We start from the raw sequence: 24,432 nt of genomic DNA, 5'->3' as shown, positions 1-24,432 counted from the left end.
TGGTCTGAAAATTGTTTCTTAGGAACTGTTCAGTTCTGGGTAATATATAGCCACTTAAACTAAAAGTTAGCTTGGGTAAGCTGACAGTGAGTTAAGAAGTGGCCAAAGGGTATGGTGCAGCCAGCTGACTTGTTTGGAAAGGCACCAGCAGGTATCTTGGCGGTATCTCTCCCTGCACCGTGGGTGAGGAGTGTGAGCAGGCCAGGCGTGGCTCATGCCCTGCTGAGGCCCTGTGCCAGTTCTGTTGCTGGTACTGGGTTTATGCTTCCTGTCACTAAAAAGACCACACTACCCAAGATGTTTCTAAAAGCCTGGGTTCTGTTGAAGGTAGTAATGTGGTTTTCTGTAGCTGCTAGATGTTATGGCACTTTATCTGAAGAATAATGCCATCTGTAAGCAGAATATTTACTGTGGATATAAGGCAATTATTTTCCTTTGAGAGAGAATTTAAACAATTGTCTTCTGATAGTACTGATCACGGTGTGTGTTACCTCACCTACACAGGTGCCAGCTATCAACTTGATGTTCAATTATGCATGTTCTTTTAAACAACATAAATAAACATCTGCCTCTATATGTATGTATTTTGTCTGGGGCTAGATTTTGTATTTGGTCCTTGAAAGGAGGAGGCAGCTATCTTACAAAAGTGTTTTCATCAACCTTTCTGTATGCTGTCTGCTTCCTTGCAGGGTGCGAGGACTGTAGGCAGTACCATGATTCAGAGTGTCCTGAACTAGGCCCAGTGGTGACAGTCAAAGACTCCTTTGTGCTGAGCAGAGCAAGGTAAGGAACGTTTGTGTTAGTTCTGACTAACCCAACACCCGTGTTCTTTAAAGCATATTTGTGTTTAATGGGTGTCACGCTGACAGCTGAGAAGTGAAGTCCCAATCTGTAGAAAGCACATGGCTTTGATTAAATAGAAAAATTGATGCACGCACTGAAGTGCTCTACTGAATGGAAGCCAAAAAATAACTTGCTGCTCATCAGGACTTGGCTTTTTTGCTGAGATTTCTGGCAAAAAGTCAGATAGTGCCAGATGGGGTGATGATTTCTGTCTTGGTCGAGTACCTGCGACTTTTCCCCTGTCTCAGATGTACCATACTAGTTTCAGAGAAACATATGAGGATTTCTCATTCATGTGAATGGTTGTGTCCTCCTGCTTGGTATAACCTCTGTGGTTCCTCCACTGAGAAGCAAAACAAGTTGTTCTCATTATTGTGAGTCTTTATGAATGGTTAGGGATAATGCTTCTGTCAGAAGATCTGTGACAGCACAGCAGAAACATTTGTGCTTGTCAAAAGAAACAAATAGACTAAATCTAGTTAGGAGAAAACAACACTGAGTAGTGATTTTTACAGAGAAAGGCAATTGGGCATTGTCAGCAAAATTCATATTAAGGTGTAAAATGGAAGGCTAAGGGAAAGAAACCACTATCATGAAGATATGGTAGAAATCCAAAAAGGGAAGAGAGTTCAAATGGCTTCATGTATTATATAATGTGCTTATGGCTTCCCTATTTCTTCTTGGGAAGTCATGGACAGCAAACATGGGCACGTGGGCAGTTAGTCTGAGGCATGCTGGCTATGCAGGCAGTACTGTGTATTCCCAGGATCAACTTTGTAACAAATACTGAACATGCTGAGTCTGCTGCACAGGTGCCGTGACCCCTTCTGCCTGGGCAGGGTGCTCTTGGTGTCCCACAGTGTACACTGGCCGCACGTGTGCAGGAGCTGTAGCCATTTTTCTGGGCCTTTCCAGAAAATGAAGCTCCCTGCAGCTCCTGCCAGGCACCACCTTCCTGTACCTGGAAACCTGCCTGAATGATCCCCTGCAGCAGGTGTTAATGAGGACTCCTGTCTTAACAGCCCTGACACTAACCTCTAGTGGGTAATTTCAAAATGCCTGTAGGAATAATAGAAACTGGTTACAGAGGTGCTTTTCTTACTCATGGGAACTGGGCAGTGCAGTAAGTCTCTAGCCCATACTAAGCAGATTCGATGACAAGTTAAACTATTATTTCTTATCTTTTTTCTTTTTTTCTTTTTTTGCCTCGCAATTTAACGCTCTTATTTATTTGTACAGTGGAGAATTACCATAGATCCAGATGTTCCAACTGTGAATGTTTGCAAATATGGTGCATGCACTGGTTCTCAGCCTTTTTTTGACATGCAGATGCTAAGTTTTCCCTAGTGGAAGTGTGGGCTGCTGGATAGTGGATTTGAAAGCAGAGTTTAAAAATGGCCATGTTACAGAAAAATATATTTATTTTCCTGAAGAGTTTACAGTCGAAAGCAGGTAAGGTAAGAAAGGGAAAGAAGAAATGTAATTGCAGCCTTTATTTTGCATCTGGGGAATAGTAGCTGAGAGAGTGAGTTGAGGGCAACTCAACCCTCAGGTTGAGGGCAAGTTTAACCACAAACTGGATATGAATCTCTTAAAAACCAGTCTAGTTGCTTAACCACCTGATCGTTGTTTTCTCTGTCCTACTGAAAAGATAAAATGGATGCTTTGTGGTTAGAAAAGAAGTGTTAACAAACATCTTCTGAACTTCACTGTCTCTAACAGTGAACATATTCTGTTCACTAACATATTCTGTTAATGAAAACTGAAAGCATTTTTGCAATTCATTTGCTTATCACTGTGATTGTAGTCTTTTTGTATTTCTCTTCATCTAGACAGGAAAGTGGATCTGCCAGTGTCAGCTTCTATAGAGTAGTCAGTAGCCTGTCTGATTATTTTTAGCTTTTCATCCATTAGCATAGACGTGAAAAAACAGGGTTGCATTTGGTGTCTGTAAAACCAATATGGTGGTTCCAGTCATATGATTTTCTGGGAAGGAGTTCTCTGTGTATTTCATGTAGTAACAATATTTACTACATATAGTTCTTCTCAGAAGCTTGTTTGGTAAATGAGAGGGGCTGGGAGCACACAAGCACTTGTGATCAATGTATCAATCTTTGTAATAAGGGAGCTAGAAGACAGGAGGGAAACTTCCAGGGCTTTCATCTTTAGGGCTATGATCTGCATAAGTATTTAATTAAGTTTTAATTTGGGAAGGGATATAGGTTACTTTTTAAAATAAGCATGATCATAACTAAAGGTTTGTAGAGTCATAGGATAATTCATTTTGGAATAGGTCTCAGGATATTCCAGTGAAAACTAACATCTGGGCTGAACCGCTCGTTTTTCATTTTTATGCTTATTGGCTCTTCTGCTCTTCTACTGTGGGAAGAGCCTGACTCCTCCATCTCAGTGACATCCCTCTGGGTGTACACAGGTGGCTCTTTGGGATCCCACAGTCCCCAGACTGATCAAGCTCTGCTTCCCCAGCCTCTCCTCACAGGGTGACTGCTTTAGCCCTTGACCATCCTGGTGGTCCTCCCCTGAGCTCACTCCAGTTTGTCAATGTTTTTCCCATACTGGGAGCCCAAAACAGGAGGCAATAGATAGATAGGATCTAGCAAGTGCAAAGCAGGGGGGGACAGTCACTTGCCTCAATCAGTTGGCTGTTCCTGTTCATACCATCCAGCATGCGTTTGGCCCCCTTTGCTGCTGGGACATGCTGTGGCCTCATGTCCAGCTTGCTGCCCACTGCCACCCCCAGCGTCTTTCTCCCCAGTGATGGTACTGACTAAGGTTCTTCCTTCCCAGGTGCAGGATTTTGCATTTGTCCTTGGAATTTCATGTCGTTTCTGTCAGTGTATCTCCTCAGGCTATCCAGGTCTCTCTGGATAGCAGTCCTGCCCTCAGACATACGGACTGTGTCCCCCAGTTAGTGTGGTCTGCAAACTGGATGAGAGTGCACTCCATTGCCCCTTCTAGGTTGTCAATGAAGATGTTAAACAGTGCAGGTTCCAGCACAGACCTCTGTGGTGCCCCAGTTGTGGCCTCCAGGTGTAAAGAACCGTTGATCATGACTCTCTAAGCCTGACCACCCAACAAGTTATTTACTCTAGTAGTTGTGTACTCATCCAGACCATGACATCCCAGCTTGGATACAGAGATAGTGCTGAAAGCCTTACTAAAGTCAAGGGAAATGATGTACACTGCTCACCCCTCATCCACAATCCTGGTAATTTTATCCGGGAAGGCAAACAGTTTGTCAGGCGTGAGTTGCCCTTAATCAATTCATAGTGACTGTTTCCAGTCACCTTCTCCTCATGTGCCCATAAACACCTCCCAAAAGGTCTTGTTCCATGATTTTCCCAGGGACTGAAGTGAAGTCAATAAACCTGTAGTTCCTTGTGTCATCCTTTTGGCCTTTTTTGAAGATGGGTGCAACATCTGACTTTCTTTGGTCATTGGGGACCTCCCCTGATGTCCATTATCTTTCCAAGATGGTAGGGAATAGTCTCACTATGGTATTGGAAGGTGCAGCCTGTGAGGTCCCTGGACTTACAGGGGTTGAGCGCTCTCAAGTAATCACTGATGTGGCCCTCCTTCACTGCTGGTAGTTGTTCTCTGTTTATTTATAAATCCTCAAAGTTAGGGTATTTTGATCAGAAAACTTTGCTGTCACTGGAGATTGGAAAAATAGATGTTGACTTCTTTCTTCCATGGGTTCCTGTGGTGTTGTCCTATGTGTAATTGTGGGTTTTTTTCTCAATCCTCTCCTCCATATTTAGGTCATCTCTGCCTTCTAATTTGGAGATAAGACAGTTGGAAGATGGGACTGAAGGAGTGTTTGCTCTGACTCAGCTAGTGAAACGTACCCAGTTTGGCCCATTTGAATCCAAGAGAGTTGCCAAGCTGGAAAAAGAATCCGTTTTTCCCCTGAAGGTAAGACAAGGCACATGAAAAGCAATAACAAGGAGTCAGTTTTATCTGTGATGAATTTATACTATCTAACGCTATGGGAAAAAAAAAAAAGTGTGTAAGGGGGTTATTTGAGACATTTTTTTGGCATGCCCTATATCAGACTAGTTAAACTTTCTCTGGGCAAGCTACAGAAGAACCAAACTAGAGTCTCGTTCTGCATGTTTGTCGTGAACATCCCTATAGGAGATAGGGCTAGGATACAGTCAGCAAAACTGCTTATCTTTCACCTTCTGCATGTGATGATACGAGAGGGACAATGACTATGGCAGTTCATTTCAGTTGTTTGAATGAGTTTCTTCAATTTGATTGTATTTGCTTAATGAGTGACATATGCATTAGTTTTATGGAACATGCAGAATAAATATTTTTTTTCTGTCTGGCATTTTGGTAGGAAAAACGCTATGGTAAAAATTGAATTCAGTCTTAGTTTTCAGTAATACCTAACTCAGAAGTAAATGATTTAGAAGTGTGGCTTGGGCTGATGGGTGTTTCACAGCATGCTGTTTGGATTCCCCTCCATTCTCCTGTATTCAGTCATTCAAATTTTGTGAGAAACTGGTGACTATAGCAAGAATTCTTAGGCTAGAAGTTCAGTTTGTTCCCATCCTGCCTTTGGTAGCCTGTCTCAGACTTAATCATCTGAGGATGTGACTGATATGTGAAACATGCCTGATGCAGGTGTTGAGGCTTGTTTGGTCTCTGATGTTCATTGAATGGAAGCCATTGCAAAAGCAGAAAATAAAAATTATTCTTAACTTTCTATTATTTGTTAGGGTTTTATTATATACATATTTTGCTTGGCAGGTGTTCCGGAAGGATGGGCCCTTGGTATATTTTGATACCTCAAATGAAGATGATTGCAACTGGATGATGATGGTGCGACCAGCCACTGAATATGAGCATCAAAACTTAACTGCCTTCCAGCATGACAATGATATTTACTTCACCACGTCCCGGGACATCCCACCAGGAACTGAGCTGCGAGTGTGGTATGCAGCTTTTTACGCCAAAAAAATGGAAAAGCCAATGCTGAAGCAGGTCACTAGTATTGCCAATGGTATGTGTGGGGGCCTTTTTTCCTTCCTAAGGGCCCAGTCCTGATAGGGACTGATAGTCCCCTACTGTTGTAGTTGATAGTGCTGTTTATGAAGTAGGCTCTGACCCTGTTAGCCTTTAGAGTCAGGCTGACCTGCATACATGCTTGCCCTACAAGAAAAAGCATAGATTCTTCACCATGATACAACTGAGTTTTTGAAAACGGATGGCCTAGTTGATGATTCAGCCTCCTCAGAGTGAACAAACCGGATAAATATTTTTTTAACTAAAGAACTGGTGGTTGCATCAAAAACGTTTCTGGACAGAACAGCAAAGGAACCCAAGTGTCAGTGTAAGTCTGAACATATATTCAGATTTTCTAAAGAAGCCATTCTTTTTCAGTTGTAGTGAAAATGTTTTGGTTTTGCTCAGAACTGTTAAACGGTTCTAAAAAACAACTTTTATGTGACCTCACGTGGGACCCATTAGAATAAGATAAGCTCAGGAGTGAACTGCCATTCGACATGATTGCTTGTGCATTGGCAAAGAAAGGCAGCAGATTTTTTAGAATTGCCAGAAGTTTTTTGTTCCTCTGCACCTTCGTTTTCTTCTGCTTTTGCATTTCTACAGCTAAGAGGCATGATCCTTTAGCATTGCAAGGGCATTTTCTTTCTGCTCTTGAGTTGGGAGTACTCCCTGAATGGTATTACCGCTACGCTGAGTATAGTTTGGGGTGACAAATGGCTTGGGGAGAGGCCGTTGCCATCAACATGCTTTATGGCTGATCTTGATGGTAAGCACAGTCTTAATGTGCTACAGCTGAATCAATGCAGTTAACAGGTTTCTGAATTCTCAGAGGTTTCCAGTTGGTATTAACTGAGAGGTTTCATCTTTTTCCTCTTTGGTTTAACCTGTTCATTTATTTTTGTGTGCGTGTGGTTATTTAAAAATACTGTTTGGGTACGTTCTGCTTTCTCTGTTCAGCACTTTCACTATACGCTCCAGAATATGAAAGGCACATTGTATGAGATTTGGGCATAAGAATGTCCTGGTTAGGATTTCACATGAGAATGGTTTTTGCAGGCCTGCTACAGGGCAAAGCTTTCTGACTGGTTACTGCCCTCAGCACAGAGCAAGAGAATCAAAGGGTCTGGAAAGTAAAGTAAAGGAACTGTTTTTCCTCTTCACAGATACGTGCTTGGTAGTGATGGAATCTGATAAAGAGGGGAATAAAATCCCTTCAAAACCTTCGTCTGCTGTCTTACCCCATAAAAAAACGAAGAAATCCAGCATACCAGCAGCTGATCCAGCAGGTATGCAAAATTGCAGTATTTTTAAGGGAGATAGAGGACAGAAACAAATCTAAAGAGCTGTTAGGTGTACCACTTCTGTGCAGATATTATGGTTATATAACTTTCAGCAAATATTAATTTGGAGATGATTTGAAAGTCTGGATTTTTCTTTTTATTTCTATGAGCATGGTGCTTAAGATACCTATGCAGGTTAAAATGTGATAGAGGGGCCAATAAACCTTTAGGCAGATGATTTTCATGAAAACAACAACTGTTTCTAAATTTGGAGGTGGTTAGTGTTGGGGTGGGGGCAATTGCAGAGAAAATCTTCAGACTCTGTGCAAAGTGTAATCGTTCAGATGATCACATTCTAGAAGAAAACATGAGACTGAGTGTATGTAAGAACAATGCTGTTTGGAAATGACAAGAACACTGGCCATCGCCAAATTACAATAATACCAGAGGCCTATTAGAGTTCGGACTGTTCTAGATTACAGGAACTCAAATTTAGATAAGCTTATAAGCAATACGGATATTCTTGGCAAAGATATTCTTGGCAAAGAACATATGGCTCAGGAAATAACTAGTCGATTATGAACCAATACCCCTGCCCCCCCTAATCTCTGATAAGAAGAGGAGGAGAGTTGTTGGAGATGTCCACAGAGAAATTCATCAGAAGATCCATTCATTGAACTTGAATACTCTCACAGCTAAAATGTGAAGTTGTCTGGGGAGTTGTCTTTCAGTTTGGCATCATTGATTTTTCCAGGGAGGGGAAAAACTATGAAGAATTTGAACAGCCCCTCCTACATCCTTCATCTTACTGTCTGTAAGTCCAGCTTCAATAGAAACAAAATGCTGTCTTTTATACTTTGGGAAGCCTAAAGTGTTCCCACTACTATAGTGTTCTGGTGTTTCCAAAACAAAATATGCCTCTTTTTTCATTCTGACTGTTTACCTTAAGCCATACAAAGCAGTTGCCAACTGACAGATCTGTGCTTCCAAGTAAACTGGTTTGCCCTGCAGCTGCCCTGGTGGCCTGAAGAAGTGGGAACATAAACAGGACCTGACTCTTCCTGGCAAACCAGTGCACAACTAGGGTTTCTAGGTTTAGTGCTTGAGGCAGCTAAGGAGCAAGAGAAGTGCAGAGTCAGGGATAATTTTCCAAGACAGACTTCAGTTTTGCAGATAGTGCTTTTTCAGTTTTACTAGCCTGCAACTTCATGAGACAGATAGAGTAGCTTATATGTGGCTTACCAATCTGACTTCTTTTAAAGTTATGCAGGATCTTGGGGTTTAGGTTCATTGGTTTTGGCCTCCTGGACAGAGCTCTCAAGATAAGAAATTCTTTATGTAGCCTGTGAAGAAGGAATCTCTGTTGCTGAATTGTCTAGTCATTTTTTATTTATTTATTACAGCATGGATGAGATCACACCTCTGTAGTGCAGAATGTTGAACATAATTTATAGCAGGGAACAACCTCCCCCTCAGATAATCTTTTATTTTGGTTTACAAGCCAACAGTGAAAAGGAGGAAGTAAGTTATCATCCCATTACAGATGGGGTCCTCAGGCAGAAAGAGGTTGACTTGCTAACGATCATACAGGAAATCTGTGGCAGAAACTGAGGTACAGTTTGAATCTCCTGTGCTGCCATTCACTTAACCTAATTTCAGTGTCATCTTCCTCCTCTGGGGGAGTCTTGTAGACTGTGGAATATTCAGTTTTGTGTGTACCAGAAAAATCTCTGAACCAGTCCAGATTTATCAGATCTTCTTGACAAATTCAGACATATATATCATCCAAGGACTTAAAGGCAATGGACTGTGAACAGAGTAACCACTTTCCTCTTTTTTCATTCCAGTTCCATTTTCCCCCTAATTTCTTCTTTACTTTCTTTTTCTGGTGTGAGGTGATATGTTAATTAAAACATGAATATGGTGGTTTCATAGAACATCTAATTAATGACACCACTCAAAACCAGATTTTCATTGTCCTCACCCTTACTTCTGCTAATCCAAATGTTCTTACTGTGCAATGCTCTTCACAAAGAGCAAGGAGGCTTCTGCTTCTGTCCTCAGCTGACCCAGAATAAGACTGGTAACCCCAGTTTTAAAGGTGCTAAAAATTACTTTATATTGTGACTTTGATAATCACAGTTCTTTAGAAAGTAGTAAAGGGACCCTCAAGACTTTACAGGAGCACTAATATTCTCTCCTGGCATCATTTAGTTTCTGTTCTGACTTCTCATCTGTTTTGATGTTTCAAGTGTTCATGTTTGGAAAATCCTGAAGTGGTACTAGCTGCCCCTGTGGGCCTCTTACTGCTTAAATCGTAACTTGTCATACCCAGGGAGTTATTGCAAGATAAACAAAACTACAGGGATTTACCACCTTCCCATTTTCAAAGCTTTTCAGTATTTCTTCTTGTTGTGATTTAGTGAACACTCCAGAAGGCAGTGGAGCTGCAGAAGCAGAGTCCAGCCAGTGGGCGTGTAAAGTGTGTTCTTCGGCTTTTCAGGAGCCTCAGATGCTGACAGGTAAGAAGTGCTAGAGATTAATGAGAGAGTACTGAGAAGCATCAGGAGAATTATGCTCTTCCAGAGCAGGATACTGTGAAGCCATACCTTGTTCATGATGCAGTAGGATAAAAGTTTTAATTTTTGTGTTCCTTTAAGAAAAGAGTAGCGGGGAAGGTAAAACAGTGATATTCTGGATGTAGCAGTGGTCAGTCTCTGGGCAAACACCTGTGATGTTGAATCTAGAAGAAATAAAACTGTTGTCTAGAGGATGACATGTGAATGTTAGGAATATCAAGGATGGGGAACTGCATGAGCAGTGTATAAGGTTAGTGATGCCAGCTTATACTTAGTGATATTGTCTGTCTGGTATTTATGGCACAGATTTAGTAAAGATAACAAAAAACTTTTTTTTTCTGCATTTCATTTGCAGCTATTTTATGCAGTTTTCAAAAGAACTTTGTATATTTAAGATTGATGAATTATTTTTGAAAAGGGGACTTAGGCTACTAAATAACTTGGGCATTTGGAAAAATTTACCCATTATCAGGGGGCACAAACTTTTTCCAGTGATATCTAACAAATCTCTTAAAAAATTCAGTCCCTAGGAGTAATCGTTTCAATGTTTAATAGACTCTATTCTTTTATTTAGGAAGATATTGTGACTGCTTTTGAAATAATTGGGTCTCTGCTAAGTAAGGTTGACCTGATGGATAGGCTTCAGCTGGATCTCTCCCTTTGAGTATTTCATGACAGGTTCTTTCCTCCTTACCCTCTTGTTCTTTCCTATCCACACAGACCACTTGCTGAGTCACCTGGAACAAGCTAAAGGTGCCCCCCAAACCAGCCAAAATGAGGCTGTTGCAGAGAAAGCAGCAGAGGCTCCCGCTGTGGATCAGCCAGTGATTTGTGATGCAGCCAGTGCCAGTACAGACTCAAGGAGGAAGGCCAGGCGGGGAAGAAAGCCCAGAACAGCAAAAGCAGAAACGCCTCTTGTCGTTATTGAAGAGAAAGATTCTGCAGGTGAAACAGAACTTAAGAAAATGCTAAGCATCTATTGCCTCATATGTCTGTATTGATACCTTCTCAGAAAGGCCTAAAACATAGCACAGAGACAAGATGGAGGTTTTTAGTTATATCACTAAAGCAAACTTTGTTAATAATCTCTGAGGGCCTTGTATATGCTAAATGTTGCAGCACCTACACTTAGATTACCTGCATTTTTCTGTGACAGTTTTAGTAATAGAGAGGCCCAGAGAAACACAGAATAGTGGTTATGAGAGACCTGCCTAGCTTTTTGCAAGAAGGAACAGGAGGCAAAGCATCCTCTCTCTCAAGAGGAGATACTTTCCTCTCGGTGCCTTAAGGTTTATTCTTGAAAGGGGCTTTTTTCAGGGCCTTGCTTCTCTTTAAGATAAGTTCTAGTAGGAAGTTTCATGATGTATAGTCCACTGACCCCTTAGTAATAGGATGAAAAGGTAAGAAATAAGGCCTTTGTAAGAGACGTTGGCTACATCTTACTTTTCAGTGCCCACACTCTCTGCAAGTGCTACCTACTCATTAGCAATCCATTATTTGTCGTTGACAAATAACATGTATGTGAACAAATAATGAGTTCAGTGCCACATCTCATTACAAATTCTGCATTTGAGGTTTTATTTCTAGCTATCTACATTAACACTGTATTTTTATGATGTGTTTGCAGTGGAACGTGTAGCTGATGTTGTAACTGAGGTCCCACCAGAAGAGGTAGCCCTGCCTTCAGCCGCAGAAGAGAGGATTATGGAATTGGTTTTAGGAAAGATGCCTAGCACCACAAATAGCATCAGTTCAGTGACAAAGTAAGTGTTCTGGGATGCAGAAATTTCCTCTTAGGCTTAATTAAGATTACGTAGCATGTAACAGCTCTGCTCAACTTCTGAGCCTGCAGATACTCCTTTTTATTAGCGTAAAATTGTGTGATGCTGCTGCTGCTACAAGAGCTGACTTTGGGTGCCACAAAGATGGCTTGTACACTGAAGGATGGTGCACAGATGGTGAGATACTGGTGGTAGAATTTTGGAGCATAAACCATGAGAATTTCATCTTCCATCATGTTACTGCTTTTATTCAGTGTGATTCCAAAAGCCTCCTGCAGCTGCAAGGTGAAATATTACTTCAGTTGAATGTTGGTCATAAAACAGGCAAAGAGATTTTTGCTAAAAAAATTATGCTTACCATTATTATTATTCAGTCTTGCTTGTCATCTTAACTCATGAATGACTTCGTGTTGATTTGTCTGTGTGATACTTCAGATTTAGAGCAGTGGGAGGGGAAAACTTCAGTATAACAGAACCTCAGGGAGACTCTTAAATGTTATTTGATTAATTTAGATTCTTTTATGTCTTTTTGTCTTGGTAAAATTGACTTTTTGAATTATTTTTTGTAAAATAAAGCACTTGACTTTTCAAAATTAGCCAGTAATGCTATATGTTAAAGTCCTTAGCAGACACAGAGCCATCAAAAATGCATTCCAGCGGGTGGTTGTGCTGGGAAATACAACAGTACTGCTTCTTGGCACCCTGCTGCCCTCTTCTCATACACGCCTTCTGCATGCAAACTGCCAAGCTTTCCAAGCTGAAGTAGTGCTAATGTTTTTAGAGGATAAGCAGAACAGTTCCTTTATGTTCCTCTGAGGGGCCTGCAAAGAGAATCTCTGAGGCTGGTGGCTGCTGCTTTTTTCCTCGTTTGTGCTGGGTGAAGATAATTTGGAGTGAGCCACGCTCTGACTGCTGCTTCCAGGGGGTGGGCCAGGAGGGTGCCTTGGCAGTGAGGAAGCTCCTGGCCCCCCTCTCCTGCCAGAAGCTGAGCATAACACTCCTCTAGCTTTTGCCAGCTGATGGGACTCTTTCTTGCGACCTGTGGGATACCTTTCAGTCCCTGCCTTTCTTTCTCTAATCCAGTAGGTTTGCTCATCACCAAAACACCATGTCCCTCAAAAGAAGTTTAATTCTCTCCAGTAGACATGGTATACGGCGGAAGCTGATAAAACAACTTGGGGAGCACAAGCGAGTCTATCAATGCAGTATCTGCAGTAAGATATTCCAGAACAGCAGCAACCTCAGCAGGCACATCCGTTCCCACGGTGGGTTTGATTTTGCCTCACTTGTGTGTTGATTTTGTCTCTCAGTGGTTCCACCTTTGAGTAAAAGAGCTAGGCTATTCTTAGATATTGGGATACATAATTTTAATAGAACTCTTTCTTTTTTTCTTTTTTTCTTTTTCTTAACCTCTCTCTAGGGAACTCTTTTAGTTTTGCAGACCAAAGCATGAGAAGATAATAGTTGAAAGTTGAAATTAGAGTGTTTAAAATTTGAATTTAGGTACATATTTTAAACGGGGGCAATGATGTGATGGTTTTTCCAAAACTGTTCTTCCTTTTAAATATGGACATAGATATCGCCCCCCACCTTCACAGGCACGTGGGTAACATTGTGTAAAAAGCACTCAGCTGACATTTAGCTTGTGATCTGCAGTTCCAGTGGTCTGTGACCTAAGGATTCTGTAATAAATAATCACTGAAAAAGGGTGGGCGAACCAAACAAAATCATTGTCAAAATTGTTGGAAAAGGTTAAAATCCACTATTTGGATCTCCTAATTTACTAAGGCTTCTCATCACTAGCCTGTTTGATTGCAGTAGCTTGTGCTTTGGTTTCCCCTGTCTTGCCTGGAGTTGATTATTATCAGTCACTGACTGCTTTCTTATTTTTATTTTATCTTGATTGATCCCCTCAGGTGACAAACTATTTAAATGTGAGGAATGCGCAAAGCTGTTCAGCCGTAAAGAGAGCTTGAAGCAGCATGTTTCATACAAGCACAGCAGGAACGAAGTGAGTGGAAATGACTAGCGGGCTCTTTCTGAGGTTAGGTGAAAAGGTACAGTGAGCTTCCAGGTGCTAGCTGGGGAGCTTGGGTCAATTACATCTGAGAGGATATGCGTGTGAATAAGTGAGACAAGACTGATAGGGAGAGATAATATCTTCTGTTAGAACAGTTGATGAATTTGCAAAGAGTGGACATGCTTTTGAGCATACAAGTCCTTTTTCCTGTCTAAATTTCTTATAGAAAGTTGTTTTCAGGCATCAGTTACAGCAAGACAAGCTGGAGTTAGCTGGACCTGCATGATGTAGAGATGAAATCTGACTTCAGTTTATGGTACTAAATAAGATTGTTCCAGTCTTGTTTGCTTGTCCTGTGTCATTTATCCCCACCTCATTTAATGCATGAACTCTGTGGGTAAAGGCTGTGTCATTAAGGGCTATGCGCACAAGTGTAAACCTGCAGTGCTCACAGAAGCAGCACCATGCCTGTTGGTGAGGGCCTTTCTGTGCTGCTGCCATATAAATATTAAGCATGCCTGTAGTTGGGCCTTACCAGTGAATATTTCCATTGCTGCTTGGCATCAAGGTCCTAAGATCTCAGATTGCTGGCATCTGTTCTGGAGTTGGAGGATGAGTCAGATTACATCTTACTTCTCAAAAATTCTGTCTGCGTTGGACCAGAGGTTATCAGGAAGACTGTTATATGCACACAGGTGCATGGTTTACTTTTTTTTTTTTTGTGTAGGCTCAGATGTAAGAACATGGCAGAATGATATAGTGTCCGAACTTTGCATCAATGTGTATTAAAATGTCCTGTTGAAGGAAGAAAAATTGGAAAAGACGGAAAGCAGAAAAAGTAGTTGGGATTTAGAATTTCTCTGTCAGACATGACTTGACTTTTTCCCCACTTAAACTCTTCCTGTTTGCAATCCTCAGGTTGACAGTGAGTACAGATACAAGTGCACCACCTGTGAAAAGGCCTTTCGGATAGAGAGTGCATTGGAATTCCATAACTGCAGGACAGGTGAGAATAGCTGACTGTTCTGTTGCCTCTGGCATGTCCACAAATCCATCTCAGCATAGAAACTACAGAAGTGGAGTAGGAATTTAGATTTTGGTCATAATCACAAAAATCAACCTGCCCCGCTTCCCTCAGAAAAACTCTTCTTGTGATAAGAAAAGTGTAATCAGTAATCTGTAGAGCAACACATCCACTTATCATCATAGAATCATAGAATACCAGGTTGGAAGGGACCTCAGGGATCATCTGGTCCAACGTTTCTTGGCAAAACACAGTCTAGACAAGATGGCCCAGCACCCTGTCCAGCTGAATCTTAAAAGTGTCCAACGCTGGGGAATCCACCACTTCTCTGGGAAGATTACTCTAATATCACTGTGAAAAATTTTCCTCTTGTGTCCAGTCAGAATCTCCCCAGGAGTAACTTGTACCCATTACCCCTTGTCTTTTCCATGTGACTCCTTGTAAAAAGAAAGGGAGTCTCCATCTTCTTTGTAGCCACCCTTTAAATACTGGAACATGGTAATAAGGTCTCCCCTAATCCTTCTTTTCTCAAGGCTGAACAAACTGAACAAACCCAATTCCCTCAGCCTTTCTTCACATGACAGGCTTCCCAGTGTCTTTGTGGCCCTTGTCTGGACCCTCTCCAGCCTTTCCACATCTTTTTTTGTATAGTGGAGACCAAAACTGAACACAGTATTCCAGGTGTGGCCTGACAAGCGCTGAGTAGAGTGGAATGATGACTTCTTTATCTCTGCCGGTGATGCCCTTGTTGATACAACCCAGCATCCCCTGGGCTTTCTTTGCCTTTGCAGCACACTGTTCACTCCTGTTGAGCTTGTTGTCCACCAGGACCCCCAGGGCCTTTTCCACAGAGCTGCTCCCCAGCCAGGTAGATCCCAGCCTGTGCTGCACTCCTGGATTGTGTTTTCCCAGGCATGAGACCTCACACTTGTCACTTGTCCTTGTTGAACTTCATAAGGTTCTTATTAGCCCACTCCTCTGGCCTATCCAGGTCTTCCTGCAGGGTGACTCTCCCTTCCAATGTGTCCACTTCCTCACTCAGTTTGGTATCATCAGCAAACTTCATCAGGGAACACTTGATCCCATCATCCAGATGGCTTATGAAGATAGTAAACAGCGTTGGGCCCAATACTGATCCCCGGTGGACCCCACTTGTGACAGGTTGCCAGTTTGAAAAGGAGCCTGTGGGTGCAGCCTGTCAGCCAGTTCCCCACCCACCACACAGACCACTTGTCTAGACCGTAACACATCAGTTTCTCTAGGAGGAGGCTGTGAGGATCCTCACTGAAAGCCTTGGAGAAATCCAGGTAGACAATGTCCACCGCTCGCCCCACATGAACCGAGCAGATTACTGTGTCATAGAAGGCAATCAGGTTTGCCAAGCACGATTTGCCCTTTGTGGATCTGTGCTGGCTTTTCCCAGTCATGTGCTTCATCTGACTTGTGATAGCCCCCAGGAGGATTCATTCCGTAACTTTCCCGGGGACTGAAGTAAGACTGATGGGCCTATAATTTCTTAGATCCTCCTTTAAGCCCTTCTTGTAGATGGGGGTGACATTAGCCTTTTTCCAGTATTGTGGATGTCCCCCAATCTGCACAACTTCTCAAAGACTATGGAGAGCGGCCTCACAATGACAGCAGCCATGTCTCTTAAACACCCTTGGGTGGATAACGTCAGGGCCCATCAATCTGTAGGGGTGAAGCTCCTGTAATAGTTCTCACACCAACTCTTCCTTCACTGACGGTGGGTCTCTGTTTGCATCAACCTGGGTTTTTGTTCCCAAGACCTGGGACCCAGCAGTGCTGATAAAGACAGAGGTGGAGGAAGTGTTGAGCACCTCTGCCTTTTCAGCGTTGCTGGTGACTAATTCACCTCTCCTGTTTAACAGTGGGCCAGTATTTTCCTTCTGTTTCTGCTTGTTGTTTACGTACCTGAAGAGCCCTTTCTTGTAGTTTTTGCTGTCTCTGGCAGTATTAAATTCAAGCTGAGCTTTTGCCTTTCTAAACGCATCTCATGGATCTTCTGCTCACCTGTCGAATATCCTCACTGGTGTTTAATTTGTACGTTCACAGATACACTGTCACCATCTTCATTTAATTTTCTTTCCTGAAACTAAGTTTCACCTCATTTCTCTGAAATGGAGGAAAAGGGGCCAGTACTATTGATAGCTTGTAGTTTTCTGGGATAACAGTTTTATTCTGCTTTCTCATGCTTTCTTTATACTTGCAGTAGTCTTGCTAGAATTTTTTTTTTTCTTAGTATTACTAGAACCTGTCCTTCTCTCCTGTAGCCACCTTGTGGTTATTCATCTTAGTTATGCTGCATGATCTTATGCTTAGAAAATGACGTCCTGGTTACTTTTATGGACCCATGATAAATGTCAGTCCAGAATCACCTGGGTAATTGCCCCTCACAGCACCATTAAAAGTTGTTTTTCTCATTTCCTTTCAGAGGGTACAGCTTGTATAGAAATTCAGCTTTACAAAGAATGGAAAGTAATGCCAAGTAACTTCAGTATTCTGTTTATTCAAAGGCAACAGCTCATTTTCTCTCTGAGTTGACCAAAACGAGCAGTAGTTTTTGCTCTACTCTTCAAGGCATCAAGCTGTTACTTCTCTGTGATTGCTGCAGCACTGGCAGATTCCATCTACAGGACCATACGTTCACGTTCCGAGAAGTCTCAACTCCTGAATACAAACCAAATTCCCCATAGGCCTATTGTCATGCAATGGTATATTTTTGAGGTTTTATACTTTCTTCTGGAGTATTCTGTACTTGCTGGTATTAGGAGCCAGTGCTGGCAGAAGTATTCTTGTGTTTAGACACAGCTGTTTGTGTGATGCTGTATTGCTGTATGTGTAGTGATTTTTATTAACATTAAAAACTTGAATCAACTGGAACAGAATCCACTCCAAACATAATTTTAATATATGCTATACTACAATGAAAATAGCCCATGTGAGGAAGTTACAATGCTAGATTCCATGTTCAAGGTAGCATTGTATGTATTATTTCCTTTGAAAAACTTTTTAAAAATAAAAACACATTGCATTTCCCTCCTCAATTCATATAATGATGGATTGTATGTTAAAACTCAGATGTAACAAAAGACTATGTATCTCACAGACATACAAAGCCTGTTTTCATCTGTAAAGAGCTGCATGGTTTCTCTTGCTTACAGATGACAAGACATTCCAGTGTGAGATGTGTTTCAGATTCTTTTCTACTAACAGTAATCTTTCAAAACACAAGAAAAAGCATGGGGATAAGAAGTTTGCTTGTGAAATCTGCAATAAGATGTTCTACAGGAAGGATGTCATGCTAGACCATCAAAGACGACACTTGGAAGGTAAGTATACTGCAGATCAACCTAATTATTACTCTTGGAATGGGAGTAGAGGTGGAAGGTTAAGGAAGTGATTGCGTGTTGAATTCTTCTGGATGGTAGCTGTCATTTTTTTTTTGTCAGTTACCTGATCTGGAGTAGCAGGTTTCAGCAAAATGTGACATTTATTAAAAATAATAGTAACAGATCCTGGAGGGGAGTTGTCGAATTCTATGGAAAACTTTCTAGGAGATGCACCTACCTTTTTTTTCAGCTTCACGTGATTCAATCCAGTGCTACTAACAGTCACATGAAAGTTGCTTGGCTTATTATGCAGTAGTTTAGACTAGCTAATTTTAATTACATATTTTGCTTTCTTTGAATTCTGTTCTTTCTTTTTTTAAAAAAAAAAGTGTGGTAATTTGAAAATTTGAAGGCAGAGAATTAACTTGCAATGTACAACTGAAAGTGACTACTGTATAAATATAGTATAAATGAATCACTGTTTGATATTATGTTTCAAAATCTTGAGACTATATGAAAATGAGATTACAAGAGTTTACTGTTCAAAATCTCAAACATCTAAGGATGTTACAGGTACTCAAGAGTCTGGAAAAACTTGGGTGATGGTAGATTGCTGAAATATGTATTAAAATGCCTCTAGCAATCTAGATGATAAAACCAAAGGTGATTTAAAAAAAGCTGTCAGATTGTCCGATTTGGTTCTTTGGTTGTAGCCAACTGTCACTGGCTGCTTTTGTGATTCAGACCTTTGTGTCATGAGCTAGAGGACAAGGAGTTGAATGGCAATGGCAAGGTGTCTCACGTTTAGCTGTCACAGAACAGCAGCAGCCCTCTTCCCTCCTGAAAGTAGCAGAGGAAGAGGTCTGAAATCCTCACTGAGCGTTAAAGATGGTGCTGGATGGTTGTCTCTCTCCTTAGAGACTGCAAGGGGAGTTTCTGGGCCAGGTATCAGATCAAAGTGCCAAGGCCTACTAGATCTGCCTGTTTCCAGGTGTTGACAATAAATGTCTGTTTTCAGACACTTTACAGTTGGTGTAATAACCAATAAGCCATAATACATCATTTTGGCAGACTGCTTTTATATTCTTAAGACATTGTTTTAATTTAGAAATTATCCTTTTGTTAGCAATTAAATTCTGCGTTGAGGCTCTTCCCAGTGTTTCACTCTTCTTTACAGTATTCACCTCAAAGGGCATGCAGATTGGAGTGGAAAACCATGGTTTATTTTTTTTGTTTTGTTTTTTTGATGGGGACTGTTCTGTTAAGGGGTGAGGCGTGTGAAAAGAGAAGAGTTTGAGCACAGCACGGAAAACATGGTTCGCTACAAGAAGGAGCCTTCAGGATGCCCCGTGTGTGGGAAGGTAGGTGTCTTTGCCAGCATGTGCTGTGTGAAGCTCTGCATTGTAGCTCCAAGGATACTCCAGTGGTATGGTGCACCTCAACGCAGCACCTCCAAATGAGTTACTGTGGTGTAACAAGTTACCACCCATGTGTTAAGCCACAGTAGCAGCCTACCCGAATAGGCACACAGCCTGCCAAAAGGTTAAGGTAGATGACTCGCACTGAGGCACATCCCAAGTCAGATTACCTTGCAACTCGGACAGGCTCGTGGTTAGTTGACAACAAGCCCTGTCACCCAGCCGAGATGTTACTCTCTAAACTGCCTTAGCTCCATTATATATCCAAGCCTGCTGTGCTTGTGGATGGTGGAAGCTGTTAGGACACAGATAAGAACAAAACTGAAGTTCAGACTAGACTTTTTTTGAGGACATGTAGCACAATGTAGAGTGTAACATGGCCACTATGTCTGTCAGTGAAATCTCATGGCTTATGTTATTTACAGTGAAGTTTTTCTGTTGGAATGTGAACACCTGGAGTTGATTGTGTGCATGGGAATAATTTTCTATTGTAAATCAAAGTAAATTCATAGTGTAGTCCATACACTGTTGCATTTGGGTGTTTTAATGCTCATGATCTTAAGTTGCTGTTGTCACAGATACAAAGACTGGGGGTTTAACTCGTGATTATGTAAATATTTAATGATTCATGGTGAAAGATGTACTCAAGCAACTCTTAAGTTGGCATGTTGACCTTTGTTTTTGATGCTTTGTACATGTTATGTATTAATGAAGGTAGATTTTGTGGATTTGTCTTTTTATAGATAGGTGGAACATCTGTGATTCAAAAGACACTGTCTAAACATTTCTAAATCCACCCTGTGTAGTTCTGCTGCAGCTTTTTTCAAAGTCCACTTGTGATGAACGGCCAATTTCAGTGAGTTCCTTGGAACTGCACACCTGTATTTTTCTGTGCCAGCAGTGTCTGAGGTAGCCTGCTGGCTAAGTAACAGGAGCTCCTACGTGTTTCTGGCCAGAATGAATAAAACAGGACAGTAAATATGTTCTTTGCTATCCACTGAATAACTTGCAAAGAACTGTAGCCCTGCTGGACATGATACAGAAACCCTTCCTTCCTTCTTTTCTTTTAGGTATTTTCATGTAGGAGCAATATGAATAAACACCTTTTAACACACGGAGACAAGAAATACACTTGTGAAATCTGTGGACGCAAATTTTTCAGGGTGGATGTGTTGAGAGATCATATTCATGTCCATTTTAAGGTATTGTGTTAATAATTTATTAGAAGAGGCATGTTACTTAGCAGACATACTGAGACTGTTACCGCCATGTGTTCATACTGGTACCACAGTGATTATGTACCCTGTGCAGTGATGTTTCTACAGCAGCCTAGCATGAGTTGTGCTCCGATTTACCCATGGCTCTCTTTCTACATCTGGATTGCTACAAAGTATATGGACTATCATATTGGGAGTTACATCAGCTACCACGGCAGAACACTGTTCTGAATGCTGTAGAAAAAACACCTCTGTGACCTTGGGTGAATCACGGAGATTGCTCAGTTTAAGGCAGGGAGAATGACTTAACAGGAAAGCTGCAGACAGCTGTATTGTTCCAGTTGCAGTTCGGTTGGGCTGAAAGGTTATTGTCATTCCCTCTCTTTGTGGGAAAAAACAAACAAGAGAACTATTTGTTCCTGCCTTTTCCATGCCAGTGCTTGTGATTCTCTTGTATATGCCAGCATAACTGCCAGTATATCGAGTTCCTTACCTGATTTTATCAAAATGTTCCAAATCACAAAAAAGCCCTATTAATAGTGCTTAATCAGACCCGGAGTATTTTGATGTAACTAGGTTAACACTGAATTGGAAGGGATTGAATTGAATCAACTCAGTAGTGCTCATAAAGATGCTTTTATGGGTGTAATACTGTACCAGTTGAGTCTCATTTACATTAAAGTTCCTTTTATACACAAAAAAAATATAGTATTATTTGTTTCAATAGACAGTTGTTCCTTGTTTAGTCATGGACAAAAGGAACTTTGATTACCTGAAATGAATGAAGCAGGAGGATATTTTAAATAAATAATGTTACAGCGATGGTTAATGCAAGGCACTCTGCATGGCAACAAAAGCTGACTAGGTGTTACCTTTTGAAATAAAAGTTTAATCTATTAAAACAGAATATTTTTCCCACCCTACACAGGACATAGCACTAATGGATGATCACCAGAGAGAAGAGTTCATTGGTAAAATTGGAATCTCATCAGAGGAAAACGATGACAACTCTGATGAAAGTGCAGATTCTGAGCCTCACAAGTATAGCTGCAAAAGGTGCCAGGTAGCTTTAAATACTTTCAAATTAACTTGTTTTGGGATGGGAGGAGGGAGCGGAGATGTCTGTAAATCATTCAGGATTTTAAATAATTATTAAGGGTTCATAAAGAGAAGGCCAGTCCACAGGTCTGCTCTCTTCTGCAGTGCTTGGTACCTCTAACCTATGAAGTGATGCTATTCCGTAAGACTTCAGGTGGTGTTCTGTAGGGTGAATGCTAAATGCTTAAAAAGGCAAATACACATGCATAAGCTTGCCTGCGTGCAAGGAACCAAGCAAGCGAAACTGGAGGAAGAAACAGTAAAGGAACATTCAAATCTTACACTACCTTTTAATTATGTGCGAATTAAAATCGTTGTAGCATTTCTGAATTATACAGTCCATGAATTGATTAAATTTTATGAGATCAGATGCTACTCTAGTAGATATCCAGTTTGGAGGATTAAGACCGCTGCTTATGGTCAGTGTGACTGCTTATTCTTGGCTTATTCTGCTAGTGAGAGAATGGCATTAGAAGTACTGCTGGAACATACTTTACCCAGTTGTCAGCTGAGAAAGACCTTTTAAATCCTCTTAACTGCATGTTTTTTGCCATTTTGTAAAGAATCAATAGGGAAGAATATGGGGTCCTTTAGGATCCATCTGGATTCTGTGCCCTTGCTGGCCAAGCACACTGTGCTGGGGCAGGTGGAATGCAAAAGCAATTGGTGAAAACAGCCAAACTGACATAGGGACAGGGGAATTTCGGTAGTTAAGCCACTGACCTGGCCCCTGGAAATCAAAGTTTATTTCACAGTCTACACTTAATGTGGTGAAAGTGCATACCTTATCTTCATTTTGAAGACATGGAGACAATAATAATACTTCAGTTTTCTGTTCTTATCTGCAAACTGGTTTTAAGTGCAAGCTGATTTTAAACATGTCAGTAAAGATGTGGTATCACAGCAGTTAATCACATGCTTGCTTTCCATGTGGTAATTTTAATGCCTGATACTTAATGGGTACATAAACTGTATAAAATTATATGCTTCCAAATGAGGGCAATTCTGCCATTCAAATTACAGAGCTTTTTTTGGAAGCTGAGATTTTTAGCACTTTTGCAGGTGTTTGTGAAATAAACAGTTGTGTAAGGCAACAGCTGTGGAAAATGAGTGTCACCTGTGATGAGATGGGGAGGCTCTTTTTGGCTGAAAATATTTGTTCAAGCATTCCTAAGGGAGAACAACATACAAATGAGTCTTAGTGAAATCTCTTCTGAGCTCTTAAGAATCTGTCTTTATTTTTTTCTCATCCCAAAGTGCACCTTGACTAAGCTGTGCGGTGCTGTCAGAGATACCCTGACTAGTTCCAACATTGGAGCAAAAAATCATGTCATTATGGCACTTTGCTCCGATATGTTGGAGCATATATGCATACGCAGGGTTACTTAGCCCAGGGAGCTAAGTAGTGGAGCACCTGTCTGTCGTAGTTGTAGCACCTCCAAGAGCTGAGCTAGAATCACCCTGCAGTGCCTAGAAATACCAACTCTTCTGCAACTAGTGCCAAAGCCTAGCGTATACAGACTAGAGCTTACCATGCCCCCAGAGCCCAAAAGACATTTTCTCCATCTGTGGCGTCCTTGCTTTGACAGCTAGTGGAGTTAGACATAGTTCTCTTCAAGGCTGTTCCTCAGTGCACAAATAATTGGAGGTCCTCTAGTTGTGCAGTGTAAGAAGCAGAGATACCATCTCAAGCTACTTTTCCAAATGAGTTAACTGATGTCCTGTAGCGATGTGCTTGTAATGGCCGAAGAGGTTCAGGCCTAAATCTAGCTTTCACTGATTTTTCATCTAGTGATACCCAGGATATTTATATCTACTAGCTCAGACTCTAGATCCTGAAAATGTGTTACTAGATTGTTGCTGTTCCTGAAGACTTTTTTCCCCTTTCATTCACTATTGGTTCATTCCACAGTTGACTTTCGGCAGAGGGAAGGAGTACCTGAAGCACATAATGGATGTGCACAAGGAGAAAGGCTATGGCTGTAGCATTTGTAATCGACGTTTTGCCTTGAAGGCAACTTACCATGCACACATGGTCATTCATCGGGAGAACCTGCCTGATCCTAATGTGCAGAAGTAAGATGACATGTTGGACTGATAAAAGGAACTATTTTTGTGAAGTTACAGTGGCTTTGCCACCTGATGCTTTTAGAGAGTTGGGCTGTACTAAAAGATCTGAAACTGTGTAATGAGTGTTAAAATGTTTATTAAAAACTTGAAATAGATATATTACTAATGATTCACTTCACACAGATGATTAGTCAACAGCTTCCCAGTTTGGGCTTTGTAAAGTATAAAGATTTTGGTAAATATTTTGTAAAAACTATGATTTGAGCAATGCCGGACTGCTCCAAACTTGCAGTGAACTTAGGGATTTCTTAGGGCTCATTTTAAAAATGCATTTATGTTTCAAGGAACTTTTTGTAGCAGTTAGTATTACCAAATGAAATACAGTTAGTGACAGAGATGCCTGAAACACACCTCTGTATCAAGAAAAGAATGACAGGTTTTGATCTCTTTGGTTTCAGATATATCCATCCATGTGAAATATGTGGAAGGATTTTTAACAGTATAGGAAATCTGGAAAGACATAAGCTTATACATACAGGTAAAAATGCTGTGTTTCTTCATTATTATCAATATTACAAAGAAATTTCTGTTGCCAGTGCCTGCATTATTTTTTTCAGGAGGAAATAAGTTATGGGTTTTTACTGTAAGTGACAAAAAGATATGTTATGCTTTTAGGGTAGACCAGTTATCTGAAGCAGATAGTATTAATGAATAT

General features: G+C 41.1%; 1 protein-coding gene across 14 annotated transcripts in view; it reads left to right on the top strand.

The window, feature by feature from the left end:
* The window catches only part of PRDM15 (PR/SET domain 15), a 42,824-nt gene that overhangs the window by 7,986 nt on the left and 10,406 nt on the right, over positions 1-24,432 (top strand). For 9 of the 14 annotated variants that reach the window (XM_074814407.1, XM_074814405.1, XM_074814406.1 and 6 more), the window contains 16 exons: positions 690-783; positions 4,626-4,779; positions 5,623-5,875; positions 7,044-7,166; positions 9,584-9,682; positions 10,460-10,684; positions 11,367-11,502; positions 12,604-12,785; positions 13,437-13,531; positions 14,459-14,546; positions 17,747-17,914; positions 19,181-19,275; positions 20,403-20,534; positions 21,478-21,612; positions 23,560-23,723; positions 24,176-24,255. In XM_074814407.1, coding sequence (XP_074670508.1) covers positions 690-783; positions 4,626-4,779; positions 5,623-5,875; positions 7,044-7,166; positions 9,584-9,682; positions 10,460-10,684; positions 11,367-11,502; positions 12,604-12,785; positions 13,437-13,531; positions 14,459-14,546; positions 17,747-17,914; positions 19,181-19,275; positions 20,403-20,534; positions 21,478-21,612; positions 23,560-23,723; positions 24,176-24,255 — 2,223 coding nt within the window. Of the gene's footprint in view, positions 1-689; positions 784-4,625; positions 4,780-5,622; positions 5,876-5,897; positions 6,206-7,043; positions 7,167-9,583; positions 9,683-10,459; positions 10,685-11,366; positions 11,503-12,603; positions 12,786-13,436; positions 13,532-14,458; positions 14,547-17,746; positions 17,915-19,180; positions 19,276-20,402; positions 20,535-21,477; positions 21,613-23,559; positions 23,724-24,175; positions 24,256-24,432 lie in introns of those variants that run through there. The other 5 variants (XM_074814410.1, XM_074814414.1, XM_074814412.1 and 2 more) reach the window with 4 other exon arrangements.

This window comes from Strix aluco, chromosome 2 (genome assembly GCF_031877795.1).
Source record: "Strix aluco isolate bStrAlu1 chromosome 2, bStrAlu1.hap1, whole genome shotgun sequence".
Lineage (NCBI taxonomy): Eukaryota > Metazoa > Chordata > Aves > Strigiformes > Strigidae > Strix > Strix aluco.
The sequence above is the reverse complement of the archived record's forward strand: the minus strand, read 5'-3'. Positions and strand labels throughout refer to the sequence as shown.